This window comes from Parasteatoda tepidariorum, chromosome 8 (genome assembly GCF_982258835.1).
Source record: "Parasteatoda tepidariorum strain Cologne lab strain chromosome 8, Ptep-v5.0, whole genome shotgun sequence".
Taxonomy (NCBI): domain Eukaryota; kingdom Metazoa; phylum Arthropoda; class Arachnida; order Araneae; family Theridiidae; genus Parasteatoda; species Parasteatoda tepidariorum.
In genome coordinates, this window is record NC_141762.1 from 39,568,657 (window position 1) to 39,584,592 (window position 15,936).

Genomic DNA, 15,936 nt, shown 5'->3' on the forward strand with positions numbered 1-15,936 from the left:
ATATTTTACCGAATAAGTTTTTTTTATGCAATGCTCTAAGGTCTCACAAGACAACCACAATTTACCATACTTAAAAAGTTTTATCACATATTATGAAAGTATATCATATTGCTAATTTTACTAAGATCATTTCTAAATTGCTTTGGTTACTAGTGAGCTTTTTTATGTTCCCATAGAGCCAGAAACACGGCAAATTTTACCATATTCTGGTAGTTTTGACCATACTTTGTTTCTCATTGTGGTTTTGGTGTTCAAATTCTGATTTAATTATTTTTCATCGAAATACAAATAAACGATGGTAAATGAAATGAGAGAAACGTAACTTTTAAAACTGTTTATTTACAATATTTGTTCGTTTATCAAGAAATACACAACATTAAATAATAGTTTAATAATGTAGAAAAAAAACATTATATTACATGCAAAATAACATTAAAACACTTAAAGTAATTAAATAGACTGAAAGTAATTAAGTAATTATATACAAAACTAAAGAAAGTATAAGGTCATGCTGCGAAAGCAAATTAAAGAGCTTTTTTAAAAAAAGAACCAAACCATAAATAAACCAAATTAAAGCCAAAGCAAATGAAAATTAATGAAAAATATGAACCTTAACACGCGGAAGATTACATCCTAAAAATTACCTTACCTTTAATATTACCGTATGGCAAATATAAAAAATGCTTGAATATATCATTGGATTTCGTGGTTTCAGCAAATTTACTAAAGTTAATAGCATACATGTTGACTAATTTTTCATTTTCTAGAAATTTTTCCATGCACTTATGTTCTGATAAATTATGAAACATGCTATAGTTATATTCGATTCTAAGAGATTCATTCATTTCAATTTTGGTAACAAAAGAATCTGTTGATTCTTGTAACACAATAAGAACACATTTCTTTTGAGCCTCGGTAAGAATGATTGTAGAATCTGTGATTCTAAGGTTATATTGTTGAATGTTTTTCATCATTTCTAAAATTAATCTGTGCTCTAATGGAATCACTTGAGATCTGAAATGAATAATAAAAATTAGGTTTCAACTTTTAAAACATTTACAAATAATAATTCGATTAATTGTCTTCTTGCATTTCAAAAGCCTTTTAAATGATAATACTTAAATAAAATATCTTTTGCACATTTTTGTAACATTATTCTCTATTCTCTGAGAATGTAGACTTTAATGCTAAAAAATGTGTCAATTATGATAACGTTAGTTTACGCCTTTAATAAATGTAAATTATCTTCTTGGTTTTCAGAAGCTTTTACGGGATAACACTCAAAACTTTTTGTACAATTTTGTAGCATTATTTAAATAAAAATTTACCTTACTTACAAAATTAGTATATTTGAATAAATAGAAATGTTTTAATATTCATTGATTTTTAATATTCATTTCTGAGTGGAATTAACGTTTAATTAAAGAAAAGCTAGAACTGTTTTGAAATATATGCAGAGAATTCTTAAACATTCATTCTATGTATACCCTTTTGAAATCCTAATTTATACCGGAGTGAAAAAAGATGTGCACATTAATGAAGCTAACTAAAATCAAAGTCAGGAAAGACAAATTTGCAATCGACATATAATGAATAAACTATTGAGAAAGGCTGAACTAAACACCAATGAAACTTTGTTTCTTATTTAGGCTTTTCAACTTAAATTTAATTTACTTTTTAAATAAAATTTTGGAGCCTGGCTTGTTTCATTTTATATGTACTTTTTTTCTTTTATTTTTAATAAGTCCTTTATTCAGGGAGATTTGTAAAAATCCTCTCCCCTTTAAAATATAATTTAAGAAATTTTTTAATCTTTATTTAAAACGTTTAAGGCATTCAAGGTCGAAAATTTTATTTTTAAATGAAAAAATAATACAGAATAATAGCTTAGGAATCTGAAAAATCTTTATAGGGAACTTTATAGAAAGCAATGGGGGTGTCTAAGGGATCAAAACCAATTTATTTCTTGTGTTAAAGGTTAATTCATTTCAATTAATTTCCTTTCGCTGCTTTTCATTTCCTCCTGTAATTAAAATGATGATGTTGATCACTAAGTACCATTCAATTCACAACAATGCCTAGTCATACACTGTTACATTTTTATTCTGAAATTGCGGAAAGATTACAAGCAGCAGCCTGTCAATCCAATTAGACGTAAGGTTTGCAGCAAATTTTTTTTTTACCTTTACGGTTTAGAAACCGTTTACAACTAGTATGGTTAAAGAATTATGTATGCAAAACTGCAAAAGTTCTTTACCATTTACAACTAACGTGATTTCAAAACGGCAAGAAAGAAATTTAACTGGACACTGGAGCTAGACTTTCGTTTGGTATTGGGCGTTGGAGTTAGATTGTGGTTGAGTAGTGTTTTATCATATGAACAGGGGGAATGTGGTTTAATTAGCGTATATGGTTGTTTCCACATATGCTAATTAAGCCACATTCCCAAGTATAACCTAGGGTAAAGGATGAAAAATATTAGACTTTTTTTCTATTAAGCAGCTTTATGCTTCTGCGATCTATGTGTGAATAAGAGCATCGTTTTTCAGCAATTATTTTTTTTAAATTTTATTTTATTTATTTATTTAATATGTTTTACGAATTAGTGTGTGTAGAACCCTGTAAACTCTTCATGCGCTGAAGGGAATGGAGTAAACATTGTGGTGTCAACACTGTGACTGGACTTCCTGTTCTGTCGGTCACGAGGTTAACAGATCAGCTTACTCGGCTATAAAATGTACCCAGTTACCGGTATTAAGTCATTTGGTGGGCCTGTTTGGTGCGATAAAATTATCGTTGTTTAACAGCACTAGGTGAAATCAGTTAATAAATGGTTTTTCTTCCAATTAACAATCTGAAAATCATCTTATTTATTGCTGTTTGACTGTTTTGTTGTTGTTTGAATATGGCAAAATAACAATTAAATAAATTGATATTTAGTTATTTTTCCGAGGCATTTTTAACAGTGTACTTGACTAACGCACTTGTCCATTTTTACATTCAAATGTTGATTTGCGATGCGACCTCTAAAATTCAAATTTTATCTTTAGCTTCGGGAAGGATTTAAGGGAAGACAGGTTATTAACTCTAGGAAATCTGATAAAACCATACTATACTAAAAAAATCAGTAACTTACAAATCTGGAAATTCGTCTACTTTGTTCAATCTCTCATCTTTAGGAAATGCATTAAATCCGTAATAAATTAACATCTTTAATCTTTTTTCATCTCCACAAGTAACTGCATCGATAATCGAAAAGTTGCTACAGTATTTCCACGCATTTCTTGAATGCTCTTGCATGAACAAAATGTCATGTTTTCCCGTACTTTGTACGTGCTGCAGAATATAGCCGAAAAACTCTGGTGAATGCACGGGTTGCTGAATAAAAATAAAACGTCCATTTTCTTTAACTTTAATTTTTACAAGGATTGAAATAATTTTTAAAATGGTGTCACTGTCGTTAATATCTTCATCACAGCAAGTATTTAAAAGTTTAACAAGAAAGAGAAATTGCTTCCATCCTCTCTTGTCGTTCGGTAAAAGCTCAAGCACTGGGGGCATTAGATTTATAACTTTGATAAATTTTCTCAATTCAATCTCCAGTAAGTTGTTATCCTTGCAACTCATTCTCCGGGTATTATTATGCCATTCTTTCACAGCATTCCTTATGTAAAAAGACAAAGGGTTTTCCTTAATTAAAAAATTGATTTTCTTTGTCAAATGCCTCACTAGAACTTGTAAGCGATTTAACTTATGTTTTGAATTCTCCGAATTCAAAAGTTTCCTTTTACAACTTTTAAACTTTTTCTCGGAGTGCCAAACTGAGTGTACGGATAAATCTTGTATAGTTTTTGAGTAGCTTGAAATGTAAGCATAAGGCTCTTTGTAACGATCAGCTAAGTCATATTTGTCAATAAAGTTTTTTAAATATTTTGTGTCTTCTTCTAATTCTTTGATTAGCGAACAACTTGCTGGATGATTTTTAAACAAGACACTATCGCATGACATTTTTAAATGTGTGATATTAAGAGCAATTAAATTTCTATCAATTCTTTTGTGAATCTTGAGACAATTTTCCAGCTTTTTTCTTCCCATTGGATCCATATTGCTCTGTAAACAAGAATGAATAAAATAAATAATGTATGCACTTAAATGTAGTTGGAAAATTGTCCATATATTTTTTACTCTCACATGTTATGCTTAAATATGAATTAAAATCATCTCTATAATGTAATGATTCCTATATGATTAAAATAATAAATTTACTTTTTGCACAACATTTACTTTTCTTCCTTTGTGCTCTTAATGAAAAATAATATAAAATAATAATTTTGGAATCTGAAAAATCTTTATTGAGAGCTTTATGAAAAGTAATGGAGGTTTAAGAGATCAAAACCAATTGATTTCCTGTTCCTGTATAAATGTTAATTCGTTTCAGCTAATTTCCTTTCGCTGCTTTTCACTTCATCCCATAATTAATAATAGTTAATTGCCATTAAAGTATTCTTAGCAATGCTTAGTCATACACTATTACAATAACCAGCAGCAGTCTGTCCATCCAATTAACCGTAAATTTTACGGTTCGAATCATTTTCTATCTTTGCAGGTTTGAAACTATTTACAGCAGGTACGGTCAAAAATCCGTGAATACAGAAATATACGGTTTTGTAACTGTTTACAATTATCATAGTTTCTAAGTATGGATTTTAAGCGTTTTTAGAAGTTAAGTTATGTTGGGCTTTTCGTTAGTTAATGGGCTTTGGAGTAAGATAGTGGTTGAATCATGTTTTTTCAAATGAATCGTGATATATGGCTTAATAAGTCCATCTGGATATGAGGTATTTGCCGTTTTTCAATTGGTTTCATTATATTTGTCATTAATTGTGCCCCTTTTCACCCTAAACAGGAAATATTCTATTTTATTCTGCTTTAGTTGAGGAATTTTCTCACGTGATGTCATTTTTTTCATGTGACTAGAATCAAAAACGACATAAATATGTTTAATTCCCTTGCTACAAGCCTAAATATTCCTACACGGTGAAAAAAATTCTGGTAAAATCATGGCACTGTATCTGTTGACATTTTTGGTAAAAAAAAAACGATTCCGGTTTATAAAGCGAAAATTTATAGTATTCAAACCATTAATTTGGTGATTTTTCCGTTTATATGGTAACAATCTACCGGAAATTCTGGGTTTCAAAATTATACTTCTTTCTACCACACTCTTAGTAAAAAATACAAAACTTGAAAGTTAATTTAACCTAGTAAATAAATAGTTTTTATACCATATTCTAAGGTAGCATGATGAAATTTCCAAATTTTACCTTATTTACCAAATCAGATATTATAAAACAATATTTTATTGTTAATTTTACCAAACGCATCGTAAAAGTGCTTCGGTAAAAATTACCGAGCTTTTTGGTGTTCCCATAGAGCCAGAAACATGATAAATTTGACCAAATTCTGGTAGTTTGACCATACTTCAATGTTCAGTGTATCACATAATTAAATTTGTTTGATTAATGTTTGTAGCTGCTTGTTTGCAATTAAAGAATTTTTTTCACTAATGATTATTACAGAAGCATCTTCAGCTACATAAAGAGTGAAAATTTTGACTTTTAAGATTTTTTCTGCCACATTAACATTCATAATTCATGTAAACTAAATTTTGATTTCATTCGCATATTGATCTGTATTTTCCAAAGCGATTACATAATCGAAATTTAAAAATTTTCGAAACACATCTAAATGATTACATTATTATATTCAATACCCATCGTAATAAGTTATTCTTTATCATCCAATTTTAATTTTCTCACACGATCTTATTTATGAAGTCAGAAAGAAGCCTTGACAGTTAGTGAGTCGTAGTATAACAGAGGTATTCCCATTTACTGATTGTAAAACTTATGGAAGAAATAAATTATTACTATTTATGGAAGAAATAAATTATTACTATTAAGCCAATTAAAATCCACATCTTGAGGCCAACTGCAGCTCTGGATTGAAGAGTTTAAGTAAATATTACTTAATCAATTCTTTTAGAACAATTTTATAAAAGGAAATTATAACACATTCAAGAAAATTATTTCAATCTTAACTTACACGTTCCAGTAATCCTACTCATAATAAGATTTTTAAAAAAAAATTTAAATGCGTGAAAAAAATTGAAGCACTTATAATGACTTTGTAATAATGAATATAACTATAATTTCTGCTACAGTGTAACATGTTTTGCAATTGTATTTTTGGTATTAAAATTGCATAATAGAGTACAGTTTGCAAAATAAAAACGGACCACCCTGAGTAACTTTTAATCGAATGAGCGTGCTGGTGCGGGGTAGCAAAAGTGGGGCAATTTATCCATGAATCTTCACTTCGAATTAGAGTGGACTGTAATATCGCTGGTAAGACTTAAAAATAGTAATCTTTCTAAATATGGTAAATGCTTGCATTGGAATACGACAAGAGAGAAAGAGAGAGCACCACCACAACCTTTAAACAGCTTGTTTATTGCGACTCTGACTGTTACAAAACGTTACTGTAGATGGCGCTGGCGTTAAGATATAACAGAGCGGATCGACAGATTCTAGGACTTAATCTTAATGGTTCGAGAAGATCACCTCAAACATGATAATTTATTAGTGTGGACGATATTTTAAGTTGCGAAATCAAACAGTAAAATGTGCTTTCGCTGAATAAAGATTCATTTTTCTCTCCACAGATTCGGATTTCTAGACCCCAAAATCTAGAGGTAGCCTCAAGCTGGGAAATATGGTCCTAATAGGTTGGTCAAGAGAGCGGTCTAAAGTTTGGACTCCTTAATGTTTTTTTTTGTGTGTGTATTTCACCTTATCTCAAGAACTTTTTAAGCGAATTGAAACATTTTTGCACATAATTATAAAATTTGTCTATCCGAAAATGATTCCAAACAAAATATAACTTTGAGTAAATATTCATTATTTTTCATTATTTTATGCAATAGTAGGTGAAACATTTTGAGTTGTAAGGTAGATAATGTTTGCATTATTTTAAAGAATGCAATTTTAAGTGTTAAACTACAAACTTTAAGTGAAATTGGTCATATAGTTTCTGAGAAATCAAATTTTGAAAAAGTTTAGCAATAAAGAACTAGTAACTTTTCCTTAAAAACTTTCTGACTGTAAAGTATTCATTTTTTTCCAATTACAATTTTAATCAAGTTAGATTAATTAGCAAAGAACCATATATTCTGCATAAATATAGTTGAAATGATCCAAATTCAGCCTCATCGAAAATTTTAGGTTGCCAAAAACTTGGCGTTAAAAGTGTTCGAAAATACGATTTGAAACTTTATTTGTTTTGGTTAAATGGTTTTTTTAAATTTATTAATATGCCTTCTAAATTATTTTAGAAAAAGAAAAAAAAATTGAAATACTTGTTCTGAAATTAAATGGTTTAAAAATGTTTGCATAAAAATATGTTTTTCAGTGATTTCAAATAAAATACTTGCTGAGTAACAAAATTATATTTAAACATTTATCAACACACACATTTAAATTTACGATTCATTTTCAATTAAAATTGAATAATTAAAGTTGTTTTAAACTAATTTAAATTTAAAGTACTGCACATATCTCAAAAATTGTTATAAGTGCCATTAAAATATATTTATTTTTCAAGGATTGCAAGGTGAGTCTCAAACGTATATTTTCAAAACAGTGGATAGAGCGTAAAAGGTATACTAGTAAGAAAAATGACATCAAATATATTGAGTTCCTCATAATTGTCATATTCTTAATAAGAAACTAAATATTTAATAAATAATTTTACTACATTTTTTCATTGAATTTAAATTTCAAGCAATTAAATAAAAACCAAGATACGTTTTCACGTTCATTACAAAAATTAAAATTTCACATGAGCATTTTCAACTTAACACACTTAATGACAAAAAGTACATACTAACATATGTGATCTAAAAACCTTTTTACGTCCAAAATATTTTAAAAAAGAACTCTCTTTAAAGATCGTAAATTTAAATTCTTAATAATTATAATAGTAATTCATTAAATAAATATAAATTATGTAAAGAATTATAGCTATTGACTGTTAAAATAGTACTTATTTATATTATATATTTATATATAATATAAATATATTTATACATATTTTATCTATATTTATATATATAATACAAAATTGGACATAATAAATTAAGATTTATAATTTCTCATTATAAAAAGTTCATGTAATTTATTGAAAATTCAAAATAAATTGATGCATTATAAACAAGACATTGACGCAGGACACCAGACAAAAGCAGAATTAAATGTTTTCATAAGAAGTTAGCTTTTCGAGCAAGATTCATATTTTTTACAAAAAATCCTCATATAAAAACTTAATTCTTTACTAAAATACTTTTTTTTAATAGACAAGGATTGGAAACACTTCTTGATTTAATATGATTACTGATTTAAAAATTAAGTAAAAAAATAAATTATATACGTTTAAAACAAACAAATCATGTTATTATATTACATACCGTATACAACAGCAAAAACTGTGATTTTTATCAGTCTCTAATTTTCAGAAATTCAACAATTTTATTAAATCAGATAATTGAACTATAAAAATATGAAGCTATGTATGGGACTTACTGTGGTACGAAAGCATTCTAATTGATGGTATTATGTTCCTCATTAGCATATGCAATCAGAAACAGAAACTTTCTGACGTAACACATCCCGATGAGGTATAGCGGCGAATGTACTAGAATGTGCCACATGAAAATGCAAGAAAATAGAAAAACGTTATTTCTTAGGGGCTTATTACTGATAAATAAAAAAAGCACATATCTATATTTTCACACTAATATATAAGTTGTCTACATTATAATAAAAATAACCATTATCAGAAAAATTTGCGCATGCGCTATTCGATATGGAATGGCGTAAAATTTTACAATAAGATAGAGTAATTTTTTTGGCATTTGTTCTTATCTTATCTCGCAATTTTTTTTTTCTTTTTACTCTTTGATCAGAGAAGTCTAACAGAGTTGAAAAGTTTACATAATCTTCTACATAAGCACTAGTAAAGATTCTTAAGAAAATAAACATTTGGACTTGGGCTGATAGGGGAAGGTAAAATGATCTATAAACTAAGTAATATTGTAATGAATTTTATTTAGTTTTTTTACCGTACTATATTAAATGCAAAAGTTTTTGAGTAGTAACATTTTAGTTGGAGAAAACAGATTGTTTTTCTGTGCTCTGAAAAACATTACTCATTCAAAGTTCGGAAAGCATTCTCATACTGAAACACACCATGTAACTTCTAACATTTTATTTAATTATTTTTCATTAGCAAGGTTTCATACTTTAATCCAAATTATTTTTGATGATGAACAGGTACGCTTTATAAGTATTATTTTGCAATAATTTATGGCAACGTAGGAAAAGGAATCATTGTTTTAGAGTATATATATATAAATATATATAATATATATATGTATGTATATATATAATGTATATATATATATATATATATATATATATATATATATATATATATATATATATATATATATATATATATATATATATATATATATATATATATATATATATATATATATATATATATATATATATATATATATATATATATATATATATATATATATATATATATATATATATATATATATATATATATATATATATAAGGGATAAGGGGGCACATATGAACAAATTTTTTTATTTCTTCATTTTTTTTAAAAAAATACCATCAATTTCTCACAGTAAAGAAGTTCATATGTTTAAATAGTTTTTTCTTTGTCTTATGGAACTGCTTGAGATCTTTCAATAAAATATTTCTTTACTTTATGATATTTCAGAAAAATGACTTCAATTGTTCACGTGTGCCCCTCCCCCTATAGGGGCACATGTGAACATGCCTGGGGCACATATGAACAAGATTAAAAACACAAAGCAATCATCATATTTAAAAGAAAAAAATCTTTAATATAACAGATATAGATACGCATTATAATGAAGCTGTTGTAGCTTAGCATGTGAATTTATTGGGTTTATTTGTTTATGTGAATTTATTGGGTTAATTTCATCAATTTGGTTTTTCGCAACTTCATGTTCCTCAGGAGTTGTAATGGGCCTTTTTCTTTCTTCTCTGATACTCTTTCGTGCTTTCTTCTCATTTTCATTTAAAACTTAGAAGACAATGCAGCATAAGGAATATTTTATTAAAAAAAGATTATTCTTACATATATTGCTATTGCAAAATAGGTTTTCTACTAAGAATAGCAATATATTTTTAAAATTATTTTAAACTTAACTCTTTAAGTAATAAAATATTATGTCTTTTTTTTCTTGTAATCATTATAAAACACAAAATTGTTGACCAGCCATTCAATAAAAAAAAATTTTAAAAAAAATTAATAATTTATTAATTATGGATAATTGAATAATAATAATTTTAAATGCATACATATTTTTTAGACTTATAATATCATGAGGATAATAATCTTAATACTATGTAGGGGCACATGTGAACTGTTCACATCTGCCTCAGATGTTTTGTACACAAGTGCCTCATCATCTTTCTTAAACCTAACTTGAAAAATAAAGAATTTTTAATTGAGTAAAAAAAATAATAATTGTCATTAACTTACCAGAATGTTCATATAATGGCCTGCAATAGCTAATTTTAGCTTATTAGTTGATTTATACTATGTTTTCACTTAAAGAAGCGAGTGATAAAAGTATATACAACACCAGCTGATACAAAGAAATTGTCAGAATAGAACAACAAAATGGCTCATTGTTCTGAAAGTTTTGGAGAGAGGTAGGACTAATACTACCATTTATTGAAAAAAAAATTCGAGATTTTTTATTTCGAATTATATTGGAATCATATATATATATATATATATATATATATATATATATATATATATATATATATATATATCCTACTTTCTTTGTCTGAAGCCTCTATCAAATCAGCAACATCTTTTATAGATCAAAATTTCATCACGAGTCTTGAGAGTCTTTTTAAATATTTCAAAGTTCTTAATGCAGATATTAGTGGCTAAACACAGGAAACATTGCTATTTCTGCATGTCAATCCAAATCAGTAAGATCTAACAAGAATCTTGAGGGGCAAATTTTTTATTTTGACCTCCGCAATTGTCTGAAGCAAATACTATTTATAACAGCTTAAATCAAGGAAATATTATAAAATGACAAAATCTATAATCCAAAACAACTATCTAAAACAACTATCTAAAAGGTTTTACTCTATTGCAAGCACAAAGTTTTCAGTTTAGGAGTAAACCTTTTTTGCTTTCTACAATTAAATTTGCTCCTTTCGACCACTGAGGTTCTTTTAGTTTAATTTCTCATTTTATTTTTCCATTTTTTATTGACAACTTTACATTTTATTCTTCGAATTCTCATTTACTTCCGGCAAATCATGAAAACGGACGCCTATATCTGAGAGCTTACTAACTCTTAATACTAATTTATATATTTTTGAAACGAATGAAGTTTTTTATCATGTAGTGCCTATCCCATCCAAATTTGTCATTAATTCCAAGTTATTTGTGCATACGTTCTGGGATACACAATTCCAACGATTCAAACGTTTAATAATACAATTTAACTACTGTTCGCTAGATTTTGGGAAAAAATCAAATGAAAACCTTTTTGTTAGCAGAAGTTCCATTAGTATTAGTTTAAACTAATTAATTTGATTTGTAATTACTCTATACAGCTCAAAAAGTACTAATAAACTTTTTGTGAAACAAAAGTTTAAAAGAAGCTCCAAAAAATTCCAAAAAGAGTATTTAAATCCATAAATTCCAATTTTACATTAGTAATATAGATAAGAAAAAATCTAATTTCAAAGTATTCCTAAGCGTGTTTAATATACACATGCAATTCAAACTGTATAATTACTCATTTGAAGCGAAACCCAGTTCAGCTGATCATGATATTGACAAATATCAGCTACACTGTTAGAATTTTCATTCTGAACGGTTTTGAAATCACAGGCAGCAGTCTGTCCATCCAGCTAACCGTAAATTTTAGAGTACGGAGCATTTCTTTACTTTTATTTTTGCGAAACCGTTTACAGCTGATACAGTTAAAAATCCGTGAATATGAAACTATTCGGTGATTGCTACGCCATTCATGCGTGATTGATCGTTTCGTATTCTAATGTTTTAGGATCGCCGATTGAAGAGTGCAAGACACTAAAATCTTTTCAAGTATTGCAGGCGAAATATTGTGGTTTTAACACTGGGATTTGATTTGAGCCCTTGTTCTGCTGGTCAAGAGAGTGACTGATTAGCCCTCTCAGATACAGTATGTATACCCAGTAACAGTATGTACTACTGCCCTGGATTCTCTTCTAACAATACAGGATCACAATAATATCTGGATACTTTCTGACAGTCTCAGTTCCATACAGTACTTATCGCATTGGAGGAAGGTGAGAGACAAAACAGGAGCTTCAATCCTGCACAAATTTATAATCCTCTCTCGACTGCGTGAAGTCCACCTCCAGTGGATCCCTTCTCACGTTGGGGATCTGGGCAATGATATCTCCAACACTCTGGCTAAGGAGGGGACAGAAGAAACTTTGATGAGTCCAAATTCACTGACCTTCATGGAACTGGCATCGAAAAGGAAAAAAGAAGACAATGTTTCCTGGCTCGTACCCCCCAAACATCACTGGTGCCAGAACACCTGTCCAGGAGGTGCACTCAACATTCGGTGCAACCACAAGGATCAGACGGCTCTTACCAGGCTTACTAGCGGCCACCTTAAGTCTCTTTCTTCTGAGGGTAGTGTTAAAATCTTCCCAAACTGCCCAGGTGCCACAACATGCAGGCTTCTCCCCAACATATCCTGGACTGTCTTGGACTGGACAAGAGGGACATTCTAGAAAACCCACTTTTGGTGACCGACTTCCTCCGGGTCATGAATTTCATGGACATTGTTTAGCCCTGCTAATTTGGGGGATTAGGAAGAAGACCAGTATGTACCCAGCTGCATGGAACAAAATGTCTTCTTAAAAAAAGGAGAAGGGCCTAGTTGGCCCAGGTGTGATTTTCCGTAATATCGACTCCCGGGCACCTCCACTCACCACTGTTTTATTCGATAACTGTTTCATCGCCTTATCTAGTAATCCTCACTGAAAGGCAACCCTATGCTCGCCTTAATACAGCACTAGCAAAAAAACAAATCTTCGCACTCATTGTTTTTTTAAAAAGTTGTTTATTGATTTAAGTGAAGATTTTATTCTCGTTTAAGATTGGAATAATTTCAATAATGTTGGAGAAAATACTTCGTCCTTCAATAAAGAATGAGGTGGAAAAATTTGCTGAAATATCATATAACGACAATACATACCCTCCAACTGCTACGGAATTTCCGTAGTTTCAGAAATCTTCTTTTCAGACGGTAGCAAAATTAATGTCTTAATATTTAAAAAAAATTAATTTTAGCGTAACTTGTCCGCTATTACTTATAAAAGTGCAGGCCATATGGCTAGATTCTTAAGTTCTGATAAAAGTTTTATGAGAGATCCATTTGCTTTAAAAATTTCTACTTTGGTTCGCTACCACTAGAAAGAATTATTTTCAAAATCCTCATAAGTTGGAGGGTATGACAATACATACACGCAATTATTTAAGTTAATTACATAAATATTTCGGTTAAAATAAATTTTTAAATCGAAACTATTTCTGTAAATTAAATGAAAATTTGGAGTAATAAAATATTTATATCTTCAGAATAATCAATTTCTTTTTAATACCTTAATTAACAAACTAAGTTAAAAAAAACTACCACCTATATAAATAATCACATTATTAAATGTTCATATTTTTATAAAAAAGGTATCAAATTTTCCTTACACAGTTTGAAAAATTATTCTTTTTATTTCCTTCATTTTTACCAGGTTTTTCAATTATTTCTATTTTAGAAAAAATATGTATCTTCCCTCAAAATGCTCACAATATCTTTAAAAAAGAAAAAAAGAATTACATATTTTTACTAAACATTTGTTTGAAAATATTTTCTTCATAAGAGAGTCTTTAAAAAAATGAAAAAAATTTGGATTGAGATGGAATCTGGATTGTAGATAAATCTGGAATCTGGATCTGGATAAAATTTGGATTGTAGATGAGAAATAAATCTATGACATATTCACTACTATTTTCGCATAGTTAATTTATTTTTTATATAGCTTTAAATCCCATTTATTACAACATAAATTGTGACGGCTAAACTTTTTTAACGTATCTTAAATTTTTCAAGGAAAAATTTGTCCGATATTTTCCTATACTCTTGCTTCTATCACTGTTATTTGTGCACATCTGAAATTATTCATCTGCTTTTTATTTGTTTCCTAGATAATTTTATCACTTTATTTTGCTATATACTTATCCTTTTATGCTATGCTTCACTAATTTCATGACTTATCCATCGCGTAACTTTTTTATCATAATTTTATAACAACTTTAGATTATTCGATTCTGTAACTCAACAATTGGTCTATTTATTTCACAATTTTTTAAATTCAATTTAAACGCTTTTAATAAAGATATGAAAAAATACTATGAAAATTATTAAATTTATTGTCACTCTAAAATGAGACCTTTTTTTCCTTAGTACAAAAGCACATTTACTAACTTAAGGTAACGTAATTTAACACGATTTATCTATTTTGGTAAGAACGATTCAGAGAAACGCAGGATCAATAAAAGTAAGATGCGCATTTTAATTTAAATTCTACTTCAAAAATGAAACATAGAAAGCTTTTTTGTTATTATTTTTTCAGCATTCATTAGTCTTCAAAATTTCAAAAGAATTTATAAGTTGCTCGAATCATATAATAGTCTCATTTGTTGCATCATGTTTTTCTAACTCAGTAAAGTATCTAACCAGCTGCAAGAAACAAATTGGCTTAATAAGGTGTTCATCAGACACTTATTACTGTAAGATTATCAGGCATCTGCTTTAGTATTTGACATTTGGTGATAGAAAAGAAAAATATTATTTTATAATCCTTATTACATGGTTTAACTTCCAGTTAACGATACTCATTGATAGCGCTCGATTCTCATTGGCTGGGTGCCTAGTTGGCGCGAATAAAATTATGGTCGTTTAATCATCCCTTGAATCATCCTATTAGAAGAAAACAATCGATAAACGACTTTTTAAATTTAGGAGAACGCTATACCGCAGGTGGATCACTTTATCATAAATTCTCCTTCACTTCCATAATTAATTTAAAATTATATGAATGCAAAAATTGAGTTTAGGCAAACCTAGAACAAGAGATGAAGTGTCCAATACTGAAAAGACATCTTCAAAATATTGAAATGAAAAGAAATTATGAGGTTAAAACTTCGGAATACGCAATGAAGGAGTTCTCTTCCAATAATTGCATTTTGATAATTTAAAAAAAAAATTATCAGCAATTGAAACTTTTTGACTTTCTGAACTCACTTTTTTTGCTTTAAATTTTAAATAAGTAGTGGAAAGTGAAATAGAGTTCGCGATGAAATGTTTCTCCCTATGTACAGCGTATTCCTAACTACTTTAAATTGTTTTTCTGTTTTGGTTGAATATTTTATTTTATAACCGCCGTTGAACAGCCGACCCCAATTTTGAGTTTACGACTACTAATGTTCAACTCCATAGCCTTGTAATTTTGCACCCAATGCAGAAGACAAGAGAATTTCTGGATCAAGTAATGGAAGAAATTTGCCTTCGTGGAAGCCTTGTTTGATGGGACTAACCCGTATTTGTATTACATGGAGAGGAAAACCAAGAAAACCTCCCATGGTTAGCTTAACGGCTAGGGGATTCTAATCTATGATCTGTGTACCACCGGCTTGTGTGCGAAGTCGAGCACAGAAAGGTA

At 28.8% G+C, this 15,936-nt stretch overlaps 1 protein-coding gene across 2 annotated transcripts; it reads right to left on the minus strand.

Annotated features, from left to right (window-relative positions):
- Positions 1 to 319: 319 nt before the first annotated feature.
- On the minus strand, positions 320 to 8,944 carry LOC107457099 (uncharacterized). 2 transcript variants are annotated; one of them, XM_016075164.4, is made up of 3 exons: positions 8,640 to 8,944; positions 3,137 to 4,110; positions 320 to 1,014 (listed from the first exon to the last, which is right to left on the minus strand). In XM_016075164.4, the coding sequence occupies exons 2-3, from the start codon at positions 4,102 to 4,104 to the stop codon at positions 627 to 629; spliced, it is 1,356 nt and encodes a 451-aa protein (XP_015930650.1). In that variant the 5' UTR covers positions 4,105 to 4,110; positions 8,640 to 8,944; the 3' UTR covers positions 320 to 626. The 2 variants fall into 2 exon arrangements, with proteins under 2 accessions (XP_015930650.1, XP_015930649.1); XM_016075163.4 differs by having other exon boundaries at positions 8,525 to 8,688.
- Between the last annotated feature and the right edge of the window lie 6,992 nt (positions 8,945 to 15,936).

Excerpts from the sequence above, each read along its gene's own strand:
- LOC107457099 (XM_016075164.4), bottom strand. The coding sequence starts at position 4,104 with ATGGATCCAATGGGAAGAAAAAAGCTGGAAAATTGTCTCAAGATTCAC. Across the intron at positions 1,015-3,136 it reads GTAGACGAATTTCCAGATTT|ATCTCAAGTGATTCCATTAG; the intron begins GTAAGTTACTGA and ends TATTCATTTCAG.